The sequence below is a fragment of the Camelus dromedarius genome, chromosome 2, assembly GCF_036321535.1.
Source record: "Camelus dromedarius isolate mCamDro1 chromosome 2, mCamDro1.pat, whole genome shotgun sequence".
In the NCBI taxonomy this organism is placed as follows: Eukaryota; Metazoa; Chordata; class Mammalia; order Artiodactyla; family Camelidae; genus Camelus; species Camelus dromedarius.
The window spans coordinates 82,853,726-82,878,310 of NC_087437.1; the positions used below are offsets into that span (position 1 = coordinate 82,853,726).

The 24,585-nt window shown below is 39.1% G+C and overlaps 2 protein-coding genes across 18 annotated transcripts in view; one reads left to right on the forward strand and one right to left on the reverse strand.

Annotated features, from left to right (window-relative positions):
• Positions 1-19,699, forward strand: part of DCBLD2 (discoidin, CUB and LCCL domain containing 2) — a 136,664-nt gene extending 116,965 nt beyond the window's left edge. For 2 of the 3 annotated variants that reach the window (XM_031457123.2, XM_031457109.2), the window contains exons 8-16: positions 512-727; positions 1,486-1,610; positions 6,071-6,221; positions 7,000-7,086; positions 7,236-7,361; positions 9,546-9,639; positions 13,330-13,379; positions 15,042-15,206; positions 15,912-19,699. In XM_031457123.2, coding sequence (XP_031312983.1) covers positions 512-727; positions 1,486-1,610; positions 6,071-6,221; positions 7,000-7,086; positions 7,236-7,361; positions 9,546-9,639; positions 13,330-13,379; positions 15,042-15,206; positions 15,912-16,381 — 1,484 coding nt within the window. In that variant the 3' untranslated portion in view covers positions 16,382-19,699. The remainder of the gene's footprint in view (positions 1-511; positions 728-1,485; positions 1,611-6,070; positions 6,222-6,999; positions 7,087-7,235; positions 7,362-9,545; positions 9,640-13,329; positions 13,380-15,041; positions 15,207-15,911) is intronic. The other variant, XM_010978483.3, reaches the window with a different exon arrangement.
• Positions 9,827-24,585, reverse strand: part of ST3GAL6 (ST3 beta-galactoside alpha-2,3-sialyltransferase 6) — a 75,507-nt gene continuing 60,748 nt past the window's right edge. For 10 of the 15 annotated variants that reach the window (XM_064496117.1, XM_064496114.1, XM_064496116.1 and 7 more), the window contains 3 exons: positions 22,374-22,526; positions 19,800-21,410; positions 9,827-19,500 (listed from right to left, as the gene is read on the reverse strand). In XM_064496117.1, the coding sequence (XP_064352187.1) occupies positions 21,324-21,410; positions 22,374-22,526 (240 nt within the window). In that variant the 3' untranslated portion in view covers positions 9,827-19,500; positions 19,800-21,323. The remainder of the gene's footprint in view (positions 19,501-19,799; positions 21,411-22,373; positions 22,527-24,585) is intronic. The other 5 variants (XM_064496107.1, XM_064496104.1, XM_064496108.1 and 2 more) reach the window with 5 other exon arrangements.

Sequence of the window (24,585 nt, forward strand, 5' to 3'; positions counted from 1 at the left end):
TTCTGCTTTCCTGGAGCTTACATTTGGGTAGTGAGAGATTGACAATAAACATTGGATAAGTAAATGAATGTTTATAATGTGCTGTTTATAATAGTATAAAAGATGTAGAAAAATAAGGCAAGGAGAGAGGACAGGCATTGCAGGAGGGACTGGTTTGAAGTTTAAAGTGGGGTTAGGGCAGGCTTCATGGAGAATATGACATCTGAGCAAACCCCCGAGGGAGGGAGAGGCGTGAGTTGCCCACTGAAGTGGGGCGAGTATCCCAGGGAGGGGGTAATGTGTTGCCATTAAACTAATGGTCATTGTTGTGAATAAATATGTCTGTATGTTCCCTGATGAGACACAGAGATACAGACGCAGGAAGCATTTGCCTGCTTTTGAAATCCTCTATTACAGTATGCTGTTAGCATAGTGTATGTTAATTAAAGGTACAATACAGAGTTTCCAATGAACAAGTGTTTATGGATTTTGGGTTTACATCTGGAAGCCAGTTTATTTTCTTCTGTTTCAGGTTGTTATGGAACACTGGGGATGGAATCCGGCGTGATTGCCAATCCTCAAATAACGGCCTCATCTGTGCTGGAGTGGACGGACCACACGGGGCAGGAGAACAGCTGGAAACCTGAAAAGGCCAGGCTGAAAAAACCTGGACCTCCTTGGGCTGCTTTTGCCACTGATGAGTATCAGTGGTTACAAATAGATCTGAACAAGGAAAAGAAGATCACAGGTTAAGAGACATTATTTTCTAGATGGTTTATAATAGTGATTTCATTTGGAAACCTGGTGACCTCTAAGAATTTTAAAGAAAATTAAGTCACTGCAAATTTAATTCTGTGGTTTTACATTTTCTTTACTGGTGTTAATATTACTGAAAAGGGTCTTACAAAGCATGGCGAAGGAGAGGAGTTGGTAAAAGCTTTTCTTTTTCATTGTAATAAGATTCTTTTGAGGTAGTTTTTCAGTAAGGTAATCTTGAAACATCTGAAATAACTATCTTTTACAGTTATTAAGAGAAATTTACTTTCAAGGACTCCATTTTAAGTGCGACAAATAATATTCCATGTGTGCAAGTATAAGTTTATGTAGAACAGCTTAACAAATGGTCAGAGTAATTGTTTAGGATTAGTTTAGATAATTTTGTTAAAGATTTATTTTGCTTTGGTACCAAAAATAATGCCAGTAATCATCTTTCATCTATTCATTCCCAGGAAGTCATTCTTACTCAGTCGGTGAAATATATTTTGCAGTGACATACACACAGGCTGCCATAAGCTTTCCTTGTGTGCGCCCATAATTCTTCTGTCTCTGCAAGCCAACAAAGCCAAAGATTTAGTTACTATCATGGTGTGGAACCTTGCACTTAGGAATGGTAGTGTGCCATAGACAGAAATGTTGGCACACTGCATACTAGGTGTTTATGCTTTGGTGATGAACAAAAATGAGGACCAGACTGTGAGCACTAATGAAGGAACTCTCCATTCCCAGGCATTGTAACCACTGGCTCCACCATGGTGGAGCACAATTACTACGTGTCAGCCTACAAAATTCTCTACAGTGATGATGGGCAGAGATGGACTGTGTACAGAGAGCCTGGTGTGGAGCAGGATAAGGTAAAATGATTACCAAAGTATTTTTAAAGAACTTTTTTTTTTTTTTTTTAATGGGCCTTTGCCAGAAGTCACAGAGGCTCTTCCTGTGTGATATAAAAATTAGATATCATTTGATCTTACTCTGCCCTCTTCTGGTTATTTTAGGTAGTGTTAGTGGCCTTACCCTTCTGTCTATGGTTAGGAAATTCTCAGTGCTACTAGGTCCCTTTTGAATGACTGTAAAGTTGAGCACTTTCCTGGTGTTTGTCCACTACATTTTTAATTCAGTTGCTTAAATACTTTATGAAGAAATTCTGAAAAGAAACTTTAATTTCTTGTCTTTAAAAAGCTTTTCTTATCACTCCACAGAATAATAGAGAATCTAATTTGTTCCCAGATTTCTACTCTGTAGGCAAGTGGGGGACAAAAGACAAAAGAGCTAAAGGCACAAGGGCATTAAATTATGGGATGTTATAGGCCTGAAAGGTCATTTCAGGATCACCTCACCAGCTTTTGTCTTAGAAAACAGCAAATTTTTCTACCTGAAGAATTTTCTTAACTTCTGTGATTATGAACCATTGTTTTAGTTAGCAAATAATGACAGTGCTGGGGTGTGCCAGGACAGATAAGGGGCGGAGCGAGAGTAAGCAGAGGTGGCTCTCAGCTGGGTGCTAGTACTTTTGCCCGGCCTCCTGGCCCTTGATCCACCCACCACAAGGCCTGTAACTGCGGGAGTCCCTGTCCCCAAGGAAGGTGGATGCCTCTCGTCTAGAATTGAAACCATGAGCACATTGTTTTCAATGAAACCTCCCTATGAGTTTTGTTCCAGTTATACGATACCATCAGCTCTCTCTCTCTATATGATTTGCTAATATATTTTCAGTTACCACTTTTCTCATCTCTCTGTTCAGAAAACCCCAGGGGCTCCCTTTAATTTTTCATATGGATCTAAGCTCTCTCATGCTGTTATTCAGGGGCTGCTTTCCTCTCTTCTGCTTACTATCACACAAACTTCTTCTTTGGTGAGACTTTACCTGTGAGGCAGATAACAGCATTGTCTCTATACTAACTTGCTTCTGCTGAATCCCACAAACTTGACTGCTTTTTACTATTGGCACATCCGTATTTATTTGTTTAATAACACTTGGCATACTTGGCAGAATATAGTTTTTTTGAAATTATAAGTGTTATCCATGCTTATTATAAAAACATCTAACAACATTGAATTATATTTCTGAAAACCTTTTTTTGTTTCCTTTTTGGAAGGTCATTTCACTAGGTATAGAATTCTAAGTTGACAGTTTTTTCTTTGAATACGTTGAATATCCTGGTCCATTGCTTTCTGGTTTGCATTGTTTTCAGCAAGAATTCTGCTATGATTCTTACCTTTGTTCCTCAGTGTGTAATGTGTCTTTTCTTTCTCTTGGCTACTTTTGAGATTTTCTTTTTATCATTTATTGTAAGTAGTTAGATTATGATGTACCTTTGTATAGTTGTCTTCCTGTTTCTTCTTCTTGGGCTTCTTTGAACTTCTTGGATCTGTGGGTTATAATTTGTATCCGATTTAGAAAATTGTAGACCATTTCTTCTTGAAATACATTGCCTCCTCGATTCTAATTACATGAATATTGTGAAACTTGAAGATGTATCCAGTTCACTGGTGCTTGTTTATTTATTTTTTTCAATCTTTTTCTCTCCATGTTCCAGTTTGGAAAATTTTATTGTTTTGTCTTCAAGTTCACTAATCTATTCTTCTGCAATGTCTAATGTGCTGTTAATCCTATCCAGTGTATTTTTATCTCCAACATTATATTTTTCACATCTAAATTTTCAGTTTTGCATTTTTTAAATTTCTTCCATGTCTCTCCTAATGTAGCTTTTCTTTACCTGTAAAGCGCCTGGTTATATACTAACCCTTTTAATGCACTTATCTATCTATCAGTGTGTCATATCCGAGTCTTTTTATATCGATTGGTATTATGGGTCCTTTTACATACCAGGTAATTTTTCATTGGCCAGACATTGTGAACTTTATATTGTTTGGTGTCAGATTTCTTTTTTTGCTATTCCTCCTTTAAATATTTTCTAGCTTTATTTTGAGATGCAGTTAAGTTGCTTGGGAATCATTTGATTGTTTCAGTCTTTTCATTATAGCTTTTTCAGGCAGGACCTGAGCAGCTTTGGTCCTGATTTTTCCCCTCTGCTGAGACAATACTGTTCTAAGAACTCAACTCCACGCTTCATGTATTAGAAGGTTTCTCCACTCTTTTGGCAGTAGGAGCTGGCCTGGCCCTGAATAACTCTGAGAATTGTTCTGCTGGCTTCTTTCCAGTGTTGTGTTTTTGTTTTTTTTTTTCTTTTTTCCCTGTCCACAGATAGGTTGGCTGTTTAAGGGAAAACCCCTACAGATCATAGAAGTCTCTGTCTGTACAGTTCTTGCCTCTCCCATACTCTGTCCTGCAGATTCTAGCTGCCTTATTCTCTTATCTCTGAGCACTCTCCTCAACTCACTGAGACCACCAGGCTCTCTCCAGGCGCTACTGGGGCAGTAGAGGGGTTCACCTCTTTTGTTTGTATTCTCTTGGGATTATTATTGCCCTATGTGCCTGCTGTCCCGTATCTGGAAACCATTGTTTCTTGTATTTTATTCAGTTTTTCAGATGTTTAAGGCAGAAGGGTGAATCCAGTCCCTGTTAGTCTATCATAGGTAAACGTGGAAATCCTTACATTGAATTAGATGAAATAATAATATTTTGCCTCAGTTATGTTCATCTATCTGCTCTCTCATCTACCCCCAGCTCAGGGCTAAGTGGTACATTTTCATACCCTTTCTAAGCGTGCACACATGCATGAGCACATACACAGACTGAGGCAGCTTTTGGCTTTGTTTTCAGGAAATGGGGATGTATATACAAGTTGTTCTCATTAAATATTGCTTTTTAATATTATGCCATATTTGTGTGTGGTAATATCCAATAAAACTTAAATTCCTTGAGAGTGGAAACCTTGACTTCGTTTCCATTTTACCTTCATGGCACCTTGTGATCCCCGCCACTACATGGAGGTTCATAATAAATGCTCATAGGTTAAATACAGCAAATCTTTTTAACTTAGTTCTTATAAAATTTTTCTCCTGTAAGATTTTTATGAAAATGAGACTGTAATATGGAGTAAAATTTCAGGGATAGTTTTTAATGTCCTAAAATGATACTTAGTATTGTTTCTCTTCCACTAGTATAATAGACTGCAAATAATTGCCTTCATTTTATGTCAGAATAATATCTGAGGAAATACTGGAAGCTCACTAGTTTGGATATTGTTGTAACTTCCAACTTCTTACAAAATGAAGTTTTTTACACATTTAAAAGTTTATAACATAATGGCATTTGAATCAGCCAGGAAGAAAATAGCTATAATTTTTGGAAACAATTTGACTGAGGACTTAAACATTTTCTTGTTCTCACATTAACTGATAAAAAGCCACTTTGATTTTAGACAGGTGACTATTAATGGTCTTTAGAAACTACCTAGGTGATTTGGCCTTAAGGGACAAAGAGGGCTCTTGTTTGCTTGGTGGAGCCCTGTGCTTAAGTCAGAGGGCACATTCAAATCACTGCTCCAAATTGACTGGCTGTGCAGTGCATTTCCATTCCATAAGCTGCAGTTTTCTGGCTTCTGCCTGTTTTGTAGGGTTGTCATGAAGAGCATCTGAGTTAATTATATGAGAATGCTTTATGAATGTTAAGACCTGTTTCAGTGTGAGATACTATTATTGTTTGCTTGAAATGGTCATGGGAATTAGGTATTCACTTGAAGTATATTTTTACTTAAAGATATTCATATACTGCACCTGTGGCTGTTTAGTTAAGATGATTAAATTAGGCAGTGAACTGAGTCACTTTTCTGGTTCAATAGCAACAAGAAATGAAAATGGATAATATAGGAGCTGTGTTCATGTAGTTTATCCAGTAGGTGGGGTTATGTGTTCATTAGCGCATGTTCACTTTCAGTCTATTTGTTGAGAGAAAAAGTGTGAAAAGTACACAGTAAAAAGTCCACTTTTCCTCTAAGAACTCATACGTTCAATTATGCTTTACTTTGAAAATAAAATTAATATATTTAAATAGTTAATGATTCCACAGGACTAGATTACTAATTTATTAACGCAATATCCTGTGCACTACAATTGGAACCCTCTTCCCAAATTGCCAAGTTAACACTTTCGTTATGTTTAAGTCATCTTAAAATCATTTTTATATTCTGTATTTTCCTTTTATAAATTTTTGGTGAAGAATATGCAGCTTCTTACTAGTTTTTCCAAATTATGATTTATTTATTTTCTTAGAAATTAATGCCTATTGTCATACTTTGCAGAGCTCATTTAAGGCCCAGAGCAAAAATCATGAACGTGTTTCAGTGGAGCATTTTAGCCCTGGCCTCTGTTGATGTAAAGTACCAATTTTTTGTTGTTTTTTTTAAAGATATTTCAAGGAAACAAAGATTATCACCAGAATGTGCGTAATAACTTTCTGCCACCAATTATTGCACGTTTTATTAGAGTGAATCCCACCCAATGGCAGCAGAAAATTGCCATGAAAATGGAACTGCTTGGATGTCAGTTTATTCCTAAAGGTAAACAGTATGGTTTAAGACATGTTATTTTCACTGGATTAATTAAAAATGTACTCTTCTCAGAAAAAATAATAATTGAATGTTTATCCTCTAGTTACAGTATCTTCTTAAAGAGATTTTTAAAAAGTAGTAGTTATCCCTATTGAATATCATATTAGGTATCAAACTGGTTTCCAAAATTACAGATGGAAGAAAGAAGAGAGCATCACTGCTGAGAAAATGCAGTGAGACTGTTTTCCAAATCTAGTCTCAAGCCTGAGTTTTTAATTAGATCTTATATAGTCTTTGTGTCACATAAGTGCTGATGATTGTAACACTAACCTAAGTCTAAGTGCCTTTTACTTTGAATAAATTTAAAATGGGAATAATGTCCTTTAGAATTATATAATATTTTAGTACTTTGTTTACTGTTGTATCCCCCAAAACTGTGCCTAACACATAGTGGGCCCTCCAAAGATATTTATTAAATGAATTGAATGAGTACGGAATCATATCGTGATGAAATGTTTATAGCTTTACCATTCAGCGTCATCCTCCTCCCTGTTACTCTCTTTCCAGAGAAGATTATTTTTAGACAATCATTTAAAAACCCAGAAATCCCAGTATATTTGTGCATTTAATGTAGAATTTATTTATCCTTCTGATGTAGTTCTCTCTGAGATTTAAAATTACTGTGAAGAATCAAGTACTCTGGGAAGTGTTAAAGATACTTAAAATACTATTTTTAACTATGATTTTTATAGCAAAATGTATAAACTTTTCTAAACCATTTTTCAAGGTCGTTCTCCAAAACTTACTCAACCTCCACCTCCTCGGAACAGCAATGACCTCAGAAACACTACAGCTCCTCCCAAAATAGCCAAAGGTATGCCTGCTTTAAACGTGAGAATTTGATATTCCCTGGACTTGTGGTATAATTTTCCATAAATATATTTAAAAGCATTATGATATAACTATTTTAATCAAGTGGGTGTAGGTAAAAGAATATAAAGAATTTTTTAAACTTTTTTCAAGGTCGTGCCCCCAAATTTACTCAACCACTGCAACCTCGAAGTAGGAATGAATTTCCTGCACAGACAGAGCAAACAACTGCCACTCCTGAAATCAAGAATACTACCGTAACTCCAAATGTCACCAAAGGTACGCAGCTCTGAAAATTAATACCTGTTCATCGTAGTGGGGATTTTGTTTTTAACCTAAGTTTTCAGAAACTTTTCCAGCTTTAAAACCTTCTGTTTTTTTCCCCCTCTAAGTATAGCAAAAAAATTTGATTCCCTTCCTTATGGAAAAAAATGTTTGCATTGCTCTGAGTGGTACTCTGATGCCATGTGAGATGGCTCTTTACATGTTGAGAGATGGGTGCTGTGTTCCAGGCTTCCTCCTACAACTTTTTTCCCTCTGCAGCTAACCACAGGGAGTTTCAAAGTTAGATAATGTTCTAGAAATAACTGAAACCATAGCAGGAAACAGACTTTTTCTGATCATATATTAATTTGCTGGATAGGGAACTTGGTACAAAAAAGGAAAGAAGCAAAAAAAAACAGAAGTTTTGGTGAAAATTAATACCTTTTAAAGAAAGTACTTTGTTAATGTATTTATTAAAAAAAAAACTTTGGTCTCTCTTTTAAAAATGTTTATTTTTTCAGATTATAAATATAATTGTTTTAGTAGAATTTGCTTTCAAATTTTGTTATTCGTATGAAACATACTAGCTCTTTGATTTTACTAGTTGAAAATTTTTTTCAGCTGAATCCAGGAATAAAAAGCATCAGCGTCACAGAGGAGTTGATTTCAGTGTCGACACTAATTTTCAGGCAATGCAGAGAAGAGAAAGCGAGTCAGAGTAACTTGTATCACATAGAACGTTCATCATTCTCATTTTCTGATAAGTTGTCTGATTCAGATAACTTTCTCCAACTTTCCAGATGTCAGTTTCTCTCCTGTCTTCTAAAGCATTTCCATATGGACCAATTTATTTCTCATGCTGCAGGAAAACCTGGTGTCCACTAAAAAAAATGAAAACACACACACACACAACCTAAAAATTGAGAATTATGTTTTATTTGGTGGCCTTACCAAGAAGTACAGCCTGAGATACAGCCTCTTAGGTAGCTCTGAGAGACTGTTCCAAAGAGTTGAGGAAGGAGCAGGATGTATAGGAGTTTTTGCCGGGGGGTGGGGGGGTGGAACGGGACAAAGCAATAAAAAGAAAATATGGAGTCAAAACATCAAAAGGTGACTGCTAATCATAAACACAGACATCTCAAGTTAATGATTTTAGTGCTTTTCTTTGTATGAGAAGATGCAAGAGTCTGGGCTTATTGAAATGATTCCTCTGATGTGTATCTTAGCGATTTAGGGCCAGTGTCCTGTTTTTCTCCATCCTGAATCCTCTCAGGGTGCACTGTGGGCTGGCGGGGTCAGGGGCGGGAATAGTGGCTAATGACTTGATGGCAACATTCTTGATTACTGAAATGGCAGGTAATGTTTTTTTCTTGTCCACACCAAAGAGAAGCACGAGTCCACAGAGACAAGAAATTACAGCATCCCACAAAGAGCTGTCCTTTTACAGAAAGTATGTGTTTGGGTGGAATCCCAGACCATGTACTCGGATGGAAGAATAGTCATTTAAAAGTGCTGTTCATCTTAGAATCTGACTATACAATTTTAAAATCTCAAGACTAAAAGTGTCCTTAAAGCATTTTCTTCCAGAACTAGGATCCCTGTAAGCTTTAAAATAATGACAAAGAACGTACAGATCTCTTTGATTAAAGACCTCTGTCTCCCTTTCTTTAGAATGGTAGTATATAGACTTTTAATTTTTTTGGACCTAAGAATATCCTTTATTGCCTCTGATTAACTCCAACTGTATCAATCTGAACCTGATTTTTCTCTCTCCAGTTTCACAGATTATTTTAGGGATAAAGCACCATTTACTTCTCAGAATTCTCAGTGCTTTCTAGCCTGAATCACCGTATGTGCACTTCCCCTTTCTCCATTTCTATATCCAGGCTGTGAGGGATGCTGGCAAAAGTCATGTCATGGTCAGGTTTGTGCCAGTGTGACACCCAGATCCTCCTTCAGTGGGGCCCTCAGGACCAGCCGGTGTCTCTCCATTTCCCTGGTTAGCTCTTCCGTCTGCTCTTGGCAGTAGCTGCCTGAAACACTCCATATTTTTCAAACCCAATCTCATTGCATAAAGTATGTTTATGCTTTTTTTTTTTAGATAGAAAATCTTTGAATGATGGTATGGTTAATCTTTGTTCTTTTCCTTAATGATTTCTGCCTTTGGTTGTAATGTGTGGTTTTTGTTTGTTTTTTCAGATGTAGCCTTGGCCGCAGTCCTTGTCCCTGTGCTAGTAATGGTCCTCACCACTCTCATCCTTGTACTGGTGTGTGCTTGGCATTGGAGAAACAGGTTAGTACAAACTAGTTCACCTGCTTGGTCCTAGAGAGGGTGTTTCCAGTGTGAAATAGAAACCAAGTATAGAAGATGAACTACAATTCACTTTTTTGAGAGGATGAGTTAAGATATTCATTAGAACAAAAATATATACCTTTTTCCCCTTTATTCCCATAAAAAAAAACTTCAATTCCACAGTTAGTTACTTAGTACTACCTTTTATTATATCAAATTCCATGTTACACACTAGGATATACATATTAGGAAGACACACAGTTGGTGCTTTAGTGACATTTAATGAAAGGCTGAGACATGGTTCTTATCTCCAATGTTGAGCTGGATTGACTGCTGGGGACCACAGGTGCAAGGGCCATGAGAGTTACCTGAAATCTTTTTTACAGAGTAATCCTCATATGTGGCATGTTTTGCCTTAAAGGAGAAGTTGGATTTGGCTGGAAGAGGAAGACAGAGAATGGCTAGACTGAGGGATGGCTTGGGCGAAGGCACAGAGATGTGGATTGTAGGCAGATGAGTGGGTCCTCATGGGGACTTGGCCGTGGGTGAGCACTGAGAGCGAACTGTGGACAAGAGTCCAGACCCAGGTCAGGATGGTCCTCAGGGGAGAGAGATTCGACGTCGTTCCGTAGATGGGGAGTCACTGACCAGTGTTCAGCAGACAAGTGGTATTACCAGATGATTGTAGAAAGGTGGTGGCAGGAGTTTTGGAGGGTGGATTGAAGAGAGAGACTAGAAGAGGCGAAGGGAAGAGTTAGGAGATGACGAAGGCCATATAGGAATGTAACAGCAGTTCTAGGAAAGGGAGAGGGACGCAGGGGAAGAGCTGCCCGGGGCATCGGTGGGGTGCGTGGCTGGCTACTTGCTGAGAGAGGTGGGAGATCTAGGGTTATTCTGGCTTGTGCAGTTAGAGCGGGAGAGATGTCATGAGTTGAAATAACAGGGCAGGAGGGAGTCTGGTGGAATGACAGGTTTGGAGGGGCTTCATTTGTTGAGCCGTTCAATAAATATTTGGGCTTCTACTCCATGCCAAGTATTTGGCTGTGTCCTGGGAGCTCAGTGGTGAACCCCAGAGTCTCTGGAATAGGAGAGGATACATTGCAGAAAACTAGCCACCATGGTACCTGTTTGTTGTAGGGGCGAGCCGTCAGGGCTGGTAAGAATCACAAGATTGGAGACAAAACAGTAGCCAGTATTCAATTCATGAATCACTTGGTTTGCTTCATATAATTAGCACACAACACAGGTTAGTTAAAGTAGGGAAAGGTGGGGGTGACGATCCACTCCAAGGAGAAGTTAGGAAGGAGGCATTTCAGCATGAGCGACGGCCTCTGGTCTGGCCCGGGTCTCGTGAGTGAGAAGTCGCCCCCGGTTCTGACAGGGCCCCAGCAGCATCCGTCTGGAACAGCTCTCAGCGGTGTGGAATCGGGGCCTCCAGTGAAGAGCCTTCAAGACACTCGACTCAGGGGCAGGAGAAGGTGGGAGGTCTTGGCTCTATCACTTGCTCTGTCTGTGCCAGTGACGTACATGGCCCATCAAACTTCTGATCTAAAGTAATCTTAGTTTATCACGAAGACACTGGCAGCCCGATAGCAGACAGTTCAAAACAGCTAATCTGGAAGTTCGTGTTGGCCACTGGGCTCCATCTTGAACTACTTAACATGTCTTAACATAGCGGAAATCCTGTAAGTGTCACACGCAATGAGTAGGAATCATAACACAAAAGAGCCCACATCAGAACAGTGCCAGCCACACAGCGTGTTCCGCGGGAGGATCCTGGATTTCTGGTGCTGAGGAGGCTGAGCAGAACCAACAGCTTGGGTGAGGGCAGTAGGGGAAGGTGGAGGGAAGGGCTCTAGGAGAGCCCAGGGGGAGAGGTCACGGTGCTCTCGGGGAACTGGACAGCAGCGATAGCAATGATGAGAACAGCAGCAGCAGCTCATTTTTATGTAAGATTAAGTGCTGATTTACTCGGGATTCTAAATGCCTTACATGTTTTAACTCATTTAACCCTCCAGACAATCTGTGACGCAGGTGTTGTTACAAATCCCATTTTACAGAAGAGGTGAGACTAATAGAACATAAGTAACCTGTCCGAGGTCACCTGGCCAGCACATGGCAGAGAGGAGGTTTGGACGGGGCTTCACAGCCCAGGCCCTTAACCTGCTGCCTCTGATCAGTCAGTCGATCAGGTCTCAGGCGCTGTGGTTAACACCCAGGGTCGTGGGGTGGGGACTGGGGAGTAGAGTTGTTGAGAGGGAGGCAGGAGGCAAGTCCTGGGATCAGTTTGGGGTGGTGTTTAAAGGGCCCTGTGGACATTCAGACTAAAGAGGCAGATGGAGGATGAGCCTGGTCAGGAGAAAAGGTCTGAGCTGCAGGACTAAAGTTATGTCTAAGAACAGAGTAGTTGAAATTGCTGACTTTGTGACAAGGAGTAAAGGAGGTGTCATTAAAGGGCTGTGGAAAATATCAAGGAGAAAAAAAAATTTTTAAAAAACAGCTGCAGCTTATTGAACCCTTAACTAATCATGCCCACCCAGCACTGTTCTGAGTACTTTACACATAGTGAAGTAACCTGAAGCTTTGTCACTTGAGATTAAGAATGTGACATCCTTTATAGTACAACCCTTGGACAGCTTCAGTACCTACCATCTCTTCCACAACTTTTATGTTATACCTTACTTTGAAATAATGAAATATCACATTTTAAGTACAGCCAGACTTTAAAATGAAGAAGCTTTTAGTATCAACAATAAAAATACAGTTTTACATTGGAGAAGCATGTTTCCAAGTAGGAAAAGTACGTAGCTTGGCTTCTTTGAGAAAGCCATGTTTGTGATCTTGAGCAAATCATGTGACCGTCTTATCCTCATTTGTAAACTGCAACAATTTGTTTCTCTTCAGCTTGCAAAGTGTCATTTTAATTAGATTTACATTCTTGAATCAGAAAACAACCTTTCATGTGCTTTTTTTTCTTTGTAAAAGGCACTTGGTAGATAGTAATTCTTAATGTCGGGGAGGGAACAGGAATTTCTCCAGAGGAGATGGTTTGAATTCCAAGGAACGGGCTGGGGAGAACCTTTATTGCACGCATGGCCTCGCCTCCCAGGCCTGGAGAATCCTGTTCTCACTGTTAGTGATAGCCTCGACTTACACTGGGCCGTGGGGAGGAATCATGTCTGTGCAGTGAAGGGTATGTGACACCGTAAACTTCTATGGGGCAAAAGGCCTAGAAGAAACAAAAAGTTGAAAATAACAATGCAGAAGAAAATGTGGGATTTTTGTTGTTGTTCTGTGAACTTTGTGAATCAACTGATTTGTGAAATTTGTATTTGGAACCAAAACAGCCGTAATCTCATTTCCCCACAATAAGCCATTTGTCAGAGTTGGGTCTTTGATTTGATTCAGCATTTTTATCTACAGATTTAGTCTTTTTTCAGAGGGAAATAGTTGGGTAACAAGGTAACTATCTCGGGAGACAGTTGTTTCATATTTATTGAGAGTCCAGAATTCACAAAGCACAGCAGTGTCAGCTTTGAAAGTCAGATGAAAGAGAGGTAGACCAGCCAGTAGAAATGTGTGTTCTTGACTAATTTTTAACTCTGGTGTTTATCCTGCCATTTCACAGCTTTCTTATGGGTGAATACACTCTTATTTGCTGACTTTATTTTTCCCCCTGTATTTTTCCAGAAAGAAAAAAACTGAAGGCACCTATGACTTACCTTACTGGGACCGGGCAGGTAATTCACAGCTTTGCATCTCTTTTCCACCAGGGGGCGCCCCTGCCCTCCAGGTGGCAGCAGTGAGTGAGGAGAGTCTTTTTCACGCCCACAGCAACTCCCCAGCACTGTTAAACAATCTGGTCTTCCTCTTCTATCCTGATCATTTTTACTTTTCTGTAAAATTTCTTCTAGTCAATAAGTAATGAAATGGAAAGTAAGGATTTGTCATAACACACACTGTTCTTTTTCTTCTGGAAAACTTGTCTGGTTTGTCCCAATCTATGTACCTATCTTGAGGATACCTGCTTTCTGTGTAGTGGACGTGTGGACACTTTAAGAAGCAGAGGATTGCGGTCCTGGTGGCACACTATGTCACTGCGCTGTGGGCGTTTACCACAGTGCTGTGAGGAGCTGTCATCTTCTGAATTCCTCCTCAGTGTGGTGGGTGGCAGATTGTGGCAGGTGACACCAGGGCCCTCTACGGGTCCCACACTTCCCAGTCTCACTCCTGGAATGACCATTAGGAGCCAAAAGAGTTCACTGTGACTGGGGAAGAGCAGTGGTGGGGATGGGGCACATGCTGCTACCCCTAGGGTTGGTCTTAGAAGTTTCTGAAAAAAACTTACTAAAAATCACTGCTCCAACAAACTGTATTTGGCTGCACTATATAACAGCAGTGATTTGCTTCAGTATATGCTTTTGATAGAGATTTCTACCATGTTCTGCTTTGCACTGGATATTCTATCAAAGCAAAAAATAAGCTTGAACAACTTAAGGAACTAGAAAAAGAACAGACTAAAACCAGAGCTACAGGAAAAAAAGGAAATAATAAAGATTAGAGAACAGAGAAACACAGTAGAGGATAAAAAAGCAAAACCAGTTTTGGCAAGGATGTAGAGAAATTGGAACCCTTGTGCATTATTGGTGGGAATGTAAAATGGCATAGCTTCTGTGGAAAACAGAATTTTTTGGCAGTTCCTCAAAAATTTAAAAATAGAATTACCATATGATCCAGCAATTCCACTTCTAGGTGTATGCCCGAAAGGATTGAAAGCAGAATCTTGAAGCGATATTTGTACACCCAAGTTCATAGCAGTGTTATTCACAATAGTTAAAATGTGAAAGCAATCCAAGTATCCAACTAATAAATGGATAAGCAAGATGTGGTATGTACATAAAATGGGATATTATTAGGCCTTAAAAAGGAAGGACATTCTGCTGTATATTACAGCGTGGGTGAACCTTGAGGACATTATGCTATGTGAAATAAGCCAGTCACAAAAAGACAGATACTGTAGGAGTACATTCATACGAGGTACTTAGAGTAGTCAGAATTATAAAGACAAAAAGTAGAACATAGTTGCCAGGGGCTGGAGGAGAGAATCAGGAGTTACTGTTTAATAGGTGTGGAGTTTCCGTTTTCCAGGATGAAAAGAGTTACAGTGATGGATGGTGGTGACGGTTGTAAACAATGTAAATGTACTTAATATCACTGAATTGTTTACTTAAAAATGGTTATGGTGGGAAATTTTATGTTACGTGTATTTTACGACGATTTTAAAAAGCTTCAACATAAAGGCTAGTTTGTATAGATACTTGCTACAGAAATGCCTTAAATGCAACAGGATTTCTCCCTTAATATACTGTTAATCATTTCAGACAGAGCTTTTTATTTAATAGTCTCTTTTGCTTGTGATCGCAATGAAGGCTGGTGGAAAGGAATGAAGCAGTTCCTCCCTGCCAAGTCAGTGGAACATGAGGAAACCCCAGTTCGCTACAGCAGCAGCGAAGTCAATCATCTGAGTCCGAGAGAGGTCACCACAGTGCTGCAGACTGACTCTGCAGGTAACCGGGGGCCCAGGAGGACACTGCTGGGCTTGCCCTAAAGGGCTTTGGGATTTACGATACCTTTTTATCTGTTTCATGCATAAGAGGTGAGCTAGTTTCCAAAGGGAGAACCACTTCTAAAAAGACGTTGAGAGAGTCATTTCTGTCTTAGATGTTCTATCCATAAAATTGAGGCCGTCATTTTTAAAAACTACAGGAATTTTGCCTGTTTCCCTGGAATTTAGTTTGGTTTTATTGGGTGTTTGAGGACATTAAAAGGAGAGCAGGAAATACACAGTGAGCCTTACGGAATTTATCCTATTAACCTAGTCTGTGCTTATTTTAAGCAGGTGCTAATACTTGAAAAGGAAGAAAATCTTACGAACTTATTTTCTGAAACTAGTATTATTCCAGTAATGGAATATTTTATAATGAAATATTTTCTATCAACCTGAAGCACATATATAGACGCTTTTTATGCAGAATTACATGAATGAAGCTTTCTGGCACATCAACTTAGTACGATGAGATACAAGATAACATCTTTCATTTTAATTTTTGAAGTTGGTCCTTGCAGGAAAATCCACAGGTCTCTGTTGATAACAAAAGTGCCATAAAGATGTGTTTGCTTTTGGTGTGAGCCTGCAGCTGCCACCTGAAATTGCATGGCCCCTGCATTAACGAGAGAACTTTTCTGTTGTCTCTGTTTTGCGATGTCCACAGAGTACGCACAGCCACTTGTGGGAGGGATTGCTGGCACGCTTCATCAGAGATCTACCTTTAAGCCAGAAGAAGGAAAAGAAGCAGGCTATGCCGATCTGGACCCGTACAGCTCCCCGGCACAGGAAGTGTACCACGCCTATGCTGAGCCGCTCCCAGTCACTGGGCCCGAGTACGCCACCCCCATCGTCGTGGACATGTCCGGGCACCCAGCAGCCTCAGTTGCTCTGCCGTCAACGTCCACTTTCAAAGCTGCAGGGAACCAGCCTCCCCCTTTAGTGGGGACATACAACACTCTTCTCTCCAGGACTGACAGCTGCTCCTCAGCCCAGGCCCAGTATGATACCCCAAAAGGTGGGAAGCTGGGTCCGAGTGCCCCAGACGAACTGGTGTACCAGGTGCCGCAGAGCACGCAGGAGGTACCTGGAGCGGGGAGGGATGGTGAATGTGATGTTTTTAAAGAAATCCTTTGAAGGTGATGCTGCTTTTCACAAAGCATCATTTTAAAGCACATGGCCTTTTTTAAAATTGTATTCGTGGTAGTGCTATATAGAATGTATTACATGTCTGTCACGGATGTGGTTGGGGGATGTGGTGACCGAGGTACAGGAACTACGAATCTTGCCGTTTCGCTTTGGAAGTGTTACTGTGGCACAGTTAACTGCTTGCCTATTAAACTTCAAGGATCTTGTTTGTTACTACTGTAAAACACTATTTTAATACAGAAAAAGCTCCCTACTATGCACTTCAAAGAAATTAAAAATCACTGAGAGTATTTATTACCAATGCTGCAGGTACATTGATGAACTCGAGAGATGGCTCTGTAAGCCTGACTGGCAATAACGCATGGTACTGTTCTTAAAATGTCTAATGGCTTGAAATTCTGCTCTCTTTGTGAAAGGTGGGTATTGTCATGATCTCCTCCTCTCCCATTATTGCTTTCTGGATTTCTTTGTAATAATCAGTGATTATAATCACGGTTTCCATTGCAATCGTATACACTTACCCATCTTTCCTGAGGAAGATCTGTAGCTGGGACACTGACCTGTAATGCGCAGTGTGACTGATCTTTCACTTTTTGACACTCGTAAGAGCTTTAACACTTCATGGTACGTGACCTGGTCTTACCCTACTTCTTCCACCAGGGCCCTCAGTAGCCAGCCCCATTCTTATGTTTCTAGATGCTTGAGTATTTTCAGTGGTTGAAGCTTGCTTATTAGCCTCCTCAATTCAGATCCTCTAATGTCGCCACGTGGAAACAGGAACAACTTCACAATTTTAAAAAAGCTATGAAGGAGATTCTCTGGCCGCCGAATTTTTTTGCAATGGAATTTTTCTCAGAGTTGTGAAAAGTTGAGGCTTCTAAGTCAATACTAAACAAGACCCACTTATATTTTATCACGTGAAAGGCAAAATCATTCCTCAGAAGTCATATAAACTACCTTCCAAAAAAAGTAAGTAACCTGAATTTACCTTCTTTGTTTTTATATATGCAGAGTTTTCTTTGAATCTCAAGGTATTTTTAGTCAAATAAAGAAATATTTGTTTTCCACAGTAAATGATTATAGATCCAACATAATACAAATCATCATGTATTCTTCAGCGTGGCGTGATTCTGCCATCTGTGTGGGAAAGGTGTGAGTGGTCCTTCATATCACACCTAGGGAACAGATGTTACAGCATCCTAGCAAGGGATAATTCCTTCTTGTTTTTGATGCCTCTGGACAACTTCTTTGTCAGTACTTTCCCAGAACTAGTTTTAGATGGCTGAAATAGAAACTGCCTGCAATTTATTAGCCTGTAGTGTAAAAATCATCTTTAAAAGTCTTTAGACTGGCAAGATGATATGAGAAGCTGACCGTATGATTAAAATATATAAGTTTGATATCTCCTCATCTGTAAACCTTAGTTTGTAGACTTAACATTCCCCATCAGGTTCTAGTCATTGTCTCAGCCTGTGCCACGAGATGATGCTGCCAGAATTTGCTAAATTTGACTAAAGATGAACAGTGTTTGTTGTGCTTGTTTCCATGAATGTATGTATCAGTATCGTATGTAAATCATTGCTTCAAACCAGAACTGTTGATTTCCTTGCCTTTTTGTTGTATGATTATGTTATTTTCATTTGCTCTTCTTCTTCCAGCAAACTTTGAGGCATAATTTTTGTTCACTGAAAGACCAATATACATTTTTGTTTCAAAATATTTGAAACAAAAGGCACAGATGTTGAATTTTTATTAGAACAGATATGAATGTGTAAAGCACATGTATTAATGCAATCATCCCCTTTCAGGTGGGAAGAGAGTAAACCAATTGTTTTATTTTTTAATTCATCCTTAGCACACAGAAAATACACTTTTTCACAAATCATATGCCTGTTTGAAGCTTTAAGAGAAGTAATTTCAGTAACTATTTCATTTTTTCCAAAGATGCTATTTTGTGTAATTGTGTGCACCTGGTTGTTTTCCCATGGAACTTTTTTTGAAAAGCAAATGTTTTCTCAAATAATGCATGTTTTAAGACTTGATTCATATATTGCCACTGGGCTGTCCTTGAACTTACCAATGATTTTTTATAAAATACCTAGTTTTTACTATTACTACATATTTTACTTTCTAAATGAAGAGCTGAGCCTGATACAAAGGGTTGTTGAGGTTTTGTACTTTTTCTTTTCGTTCATTTGTTTTCATATTGGACTTTTGGGCTTTTTTCTTTTAAGGTTAATACGTCTGATATATATATACAGTTTTGGAGACAATCAAGTAACAACTGAAAATGTGAAAATCTTTTTTTTTTTTTTTTTTTTACAAAATTCCCTTGAATTTTTATTGAAACATATAAAAGACAAGTCACTGTGGCTTATTGGATTAAATTTTTTTTTTCCTGTTAATGCAAATTTTAAGACAGTGGTGCAGCAGATGTGCCCTTTCATAAACTCACAACTTCGCTGTTACTTGATCTTAGGAACCAGCACAGTTAAAGATATAGTGAATGCTGATTTATATTTTATTAAAAGCTGTAAATCTAAATAGATCCTATTGTGTGTGCAGAGTCTAGTCCAGTTATTTAATTTCATGTTTCACTGTTTGCACTTTGCATTGAACAATGGGTTTATTTGCTGATGAAATGGTTCAAGTAGAGGATTTATACAGTAATTGAAATTACGATGTTCCATATACTCTTGCCCCTCTCCCCCACCACCCACAGGAGGGAGCAGAAAATGAGCTCGTTTAAATATGAATGTGGCCATAATTCTATGGAATGTGATAAAGCTTGAACTTCTTTCCCTCAGCTCCACATTGTCACCTGGAGAGCAAGAGGGTTACAGAGACACCATGTCAGATGGTATGAATAGATGAGGTGGGACAGTAAAAGCTTTTCAACCCCCTCATAAGAGAAATCAGTGAAGCTCTGCTTTAAAAAATTACCTGTTAGCTCTGCCTTTCAGTTCTGAACTTGAAGTCCCTACACTGCAAAATCTAAGAGTTGGATGATTATTAAAATATTTTTTAGGTCAGTTTGGCACCTATCCTCATTTAATCCAACTTGTGACTAGTTTCTTCTCATCTCCTCCTGTTTGTTTTTTTTGGCACTGGGAAAGGTAGAAAAACATATTAGAAATTAAAACGGCTTGCGTGTCAGTGGTGTCTCCCAGAATGTACTTTTCTTACCTCGGCGTGTACTGTAGTCACCCAGTATTTGTATATGTTGCTAGAATTTAGATGGTATAAATAGTGAGACTCTAATGTGTTCAAGTGTTTTTAATAAATTGTATATATGTGTCTTGCTCAGGTGGGTTTTTTTTTTGCTTTGATAAAACTACCTTGAGGTCTAGCCTTTACTCATAGTGTACAAAATGCTCAATTTTAACACCAATATTATAATACTTACAGTAACATTTGAAAATGCCACCATTGGTTTTTGACTTGGACTCTTTCTGTAGCCAGCACCATCCTTTTTGAAGCCCGAATTACTTTACATCAGACTCAACTTCAGCAGCCAAGCTGCGGCCTACGGCTGTGCGGCATGATGGGGAGATGACTGAACACCTGTGCCTTTTCCACCTCAAAGTTACCAGAAGAAGCAAGTGAGACTGGTACTGTGCAAACAGATGCTGGTATTAACAGAGTTCATATTTAATGTCTGGGTTAAATCAACTGCCAGTTTTCTCCCCCTTACACAACTTTCAAGTATGTCACTTATTCCTGTTTCTGATGACCTAAAATTTCACCCTTTATACACTCTTTAGAAAGGCATGTTCGTTGCTACCAATTCATTGTTTCCACTCATTCCTCTTCGAACAGCTCTTGATTCTGTCCTTCTTATAACTTTTGTTCTCCTCACCCCCACCTCCCACCCCATACAGCCTTTGGTTATATTCATTAAAATGAAGAGAGACCAGCTCACCACTTTTGTCAGAAGGCCCGTTTGCATCCCCCAAGAGTCTTCTCTGGTGCACTCTAGGTAAGCTTTCCCTTTGAAGTTGCAATTTAATCATGGGGATAATCGATTTTTCATGAACGTACCATTTGAATCCAGAAGCACCTTGACTCTTCTTAAAGGTTTACTCATTCATGTCTTCTTTGTCTTCCCTAATATATTTCAAATAGTAACTTTCAAAATGTAATGAATAAATTAAGCCAGGCAAAAAAAGGTAAGAATTTTCTCCTTGAGCTTATTACCAAGCTCAGCGTCTTTGTATAAACTTTATTTTTCTAAAATAATGCAGTCACCAAACTTTTAAGTAATTGCATTCTTTGGTTACTTACTTATCCAGTTTCTTTTGACTTAAAAACAAAAGGCATCTTCATTCTACTAAAGAACTCCTCATAATCATAGTTTACCTTAATTGTAGGGAAAAAATGCTTAATTAAGCCAGTATGATCTTAGATTTCCCAAACCATCCCTGCTCCAAGTCTGGTTTAGAATTCCTCAGGTAGAACAAAAAGAAACTAAATCATCCAGGTAAAGGCCTGAAGTGGTTCCAATCAAGAACTGCCACCGGCCAGTTCCCCACTAATTTATAGGAACCAGATGTACCTCTCAAATGTCATGTTCTATTCAAAATTTGTTTGTGGTAAACTAAATCCCCTACTTGTTAGGGAGTCACATCCCTTCAAAAGTCTAAGATGAAGTAACTATGGAAAAAAAGATGTTTAAAAACACCTCAGAAAACTAGCTTATTTTTAAAACACACTGCAATGAACACTTAATTCCCTGATAACTAAACATGTTTTGGTTTTCATAAATTAAATATATTCACAGAAATTAAGCCGGTGGTTATGAATCACCAGGCAGCAACAGATTTAATATACATAATTTCTTGACAAGTACATCCAACATATTTAAAAATAAACTAAAAATTGCAGTAGAAAAATAAAACTAATACTGTTAGCATCATCTGAGTCTGTAGGGTCAATCTTGAGTCAGGTTGATTACAAAGTTCTTTTCTGTAATGTCCTTCAAGAAGAGCTGCTCTGCAGTCAGGTTGTGATACGCATTCTAAAGGGGAAAAATACAGTCAAATCGCCATCCAGCCCCATCTCAGGGTACTACAGCAGTAGCAATGGAATATGCGGCCTCTAAAAAGCTGAATGAAGAACTCAAGTGGCATGGACTTGTAACTTCCTGTTGCCTTTCTGATTTTTAACTTGCTCATTCTTGTGCCAGTGGGCTTTTCCCTAAAGCCCACTCTTTCCACTTAAACAACATTAAGAGGCTCCCTCACATATCTTCTGGTCTACTGATTTATAGTATAACTCTAGAAACCAGAATTGACAGTGTTAAGCTCTAAACCTAATACCACTTATTCATCTTATATAGTATTTGGAGATGATGATTTAAGGGGACTGGTTTTGTTTCATAAGTACATTCATAGTTCATAGTTCAATATTAAAAATGTACAGATGACATTTTAATCCTGTTGCTTGTGATGCGCCACCAATCTCAGTTATAAATAGGAAATCCCTTCCCATTTAGTCAATTAAAATGAGTCTTACGGATCAACTCTACCACCATTAATCCCTATTCAAGAGAAGAATGATATAGTGTAAACGTTCACAACTTTTCTGACCATGAAGATTCTTTCATGGGGTTAAAATGTTATAGACCTTCTCATTTACTTAACTGAAAAACTACATGATTTTAAGTGAATATGTCTTACCTCAAACAGCAGGTTTCTATATATTCAAATAGTGCAAATATGGTAGCATATATAAGATAAAGCGCGGCCCCTGTATAGGTTTGATGAGATTCTCCCAAGCAACTGAGGCCAGCAGACTGGGAGCTACTGCTGTAGTAGAAAGAATTTTGGACTTGAGTCCAGATTTCAGCACTTGATAGCTCTGTACACCCCCTACCAAGCCATCAACCTCTCAACCTGCTCCCTCAGTAAAATGACACGGTGAGGCAGGAGAATGTAAGTTTCCCAACTCCAAAGATTATACCAAAGTGTATATATATTACCTTATTCATCAAAGACATGGTGGCATTCCCATAGTAGTGCAGAGGACTGTTGAGGTCAGAAAAGTTGTACTTGAAACCAGCAAGGTGAACTTCATGACATATGTGAAATGCCAACGTGATGGCAATAATGCCTGTCGTTGGGTGTTTGGGTCTCTGGGGAGGAAATGAAAATTAAATTCAAACAAGGTACTTGTTTTCAAAGCATATTTGGGTGCCCTCATCCCAAAAAACAAGGACTTCTGAACATTAAATCAGAACAGAAATACTTAAACCCACATCATGCCCTAAGGCTTAAACCCCAACTCTGAATATAAAATTGTGGGTTGAAACCTTAGGAAGTCTTTCAAGTAAAACTTAACTGCAGTGTTAGCGGAGGAGACAACTATTGAATGAAGGTATACGGTGAGGCTGAAAGAACAGGCTGCTGCTGCCTTGGTTTTAAAAAATATACCGAGTCAAGGCTCTTTGTGGAAAAAGCAAAGTCTGAGAATGCTGAATCCACGTATGAAGCGTAAAGACAATGTAATTCGCTAATGGATAGACTCAAGGTAAAAGGCTTCATGTATATTAGCCTTAAAATAGTTCTCGTCTATAATGCTGATAATCAGCTCCAGGGAAGGACTGCTTTAATCAAGCAACTACAATGACAAATTGTCATGTTACATATCTGACTAGAAAATAAAGATTCCAGGTGTATATACATAGTAAAGTCACAATCTCGATTTTTAAATGAAAAAAAAAAAACTAAAAAGGAAGAAACCAGGCATGCCCTTCACATGGACACATATCCTGAAAAATACTACAATAGAGGTCTGACAGAAGGGTATTAGCATTCCAAGTTTTTAAAGGCCAAACCAAAATAGATCTTAAACGTGTTAACACAAAAATTCAAGATTTTCTTTGGATTAAATATTTCTTACAGATCCAATGGAAATTACATATGATTAATTATGACTGTGAGGAAGAGGAAAAAAAAAATCAAAGAAACACAAAATCAAGTAAGCTCCAGGAAGGAAGCAGGCGTGTTTGAAAGCCTCAGCCTTCGGCATAAGCTTTTTACAACCCCACACAATGCTGTGACTCCACCACACCCTTCGCCCGCCAGAAAAGAAGTTAACGGTTGGGTTCAAACCCTAGGAGCCGTGCAACCTCAGTGGCCCCATCACGTTTTCTCTCTCCCGTCCCTGTTCAAGTCCTCTCCTTCCTTTCTTCACACCTTAGAGTACTTCATCCATCATCATAATCATTCCCTTATGTAGATCTGCAGTTTCCTTCAGTCCCCATCAGCCACAGAACCTGCCTTATCACCTGACAGAATCTTACAGCTGGTTAGACCCACACCCAAGCAGTAGCAAGAGAAAACAACATACTTGCCCGGTCACATGTTACATTTGTGACGAAAGCCTCCAGTGGGCATTCAGGATGTCCAGCAACCCAGTTACACTCCCTTAGTTAACCTCCATTCCTACTCTCCAAGATGAGTTTCCTCCCATTCTATCCAACAGCCCTAGCCGTCCGCCTACTTTAAACTGATGGTTTAACCTTGATTTTTCTAGGAAAACAGAAGCAATCAGACAAGAGCTACATCATCTTCCCAATTCCACATCTACCCTCATCTTTACCCATATTTTCAGTGCTCACTTGTATGAGGATGAGATGCCCCCGTCCCACCGACGGCCAGCCTCTCCACTAGTGCACTCTATTTGAGTCCATCTCTTTTCTGAACAACTTTGCTTCTACAGTGATCCCCTTTCTCCCCTCATCAGCATTTCCCTTTATTGAATCATTCCCTTCAGCACATAAACATATCTATCTTTAGAAAAACAACCAAAAACAACCTTCCTGGAGCCTATGTCTTCCAACCGTTTCTCTGCTTCCTTTTCTACCAAAACCCCATTAAAGATTTACTGCTACTTGCTCATGTCTCATGTTCTCTTTAACCCAATTCAAGAAGGCTTTCTTGCTCTTAACCTTGTCCATGTCAATATGACCTCCAAGCTTCTAGGACAGCATCTGACATACCTGACCTCTCTGAAATACAGCTGTGTTCTCACTTGGCTTCTGAGACACCGTCTCCTACTAGAACTTCCATCTAGTTACAACTAGTCCTAGCATCACCTCCAAGTACGATCAGGGTCTTCCTGTGCTTTGTTGTTAAAGACACTACCTAAAACAAAAAGCAAGGAATAAATCTGATCTTACTTCACTGAGA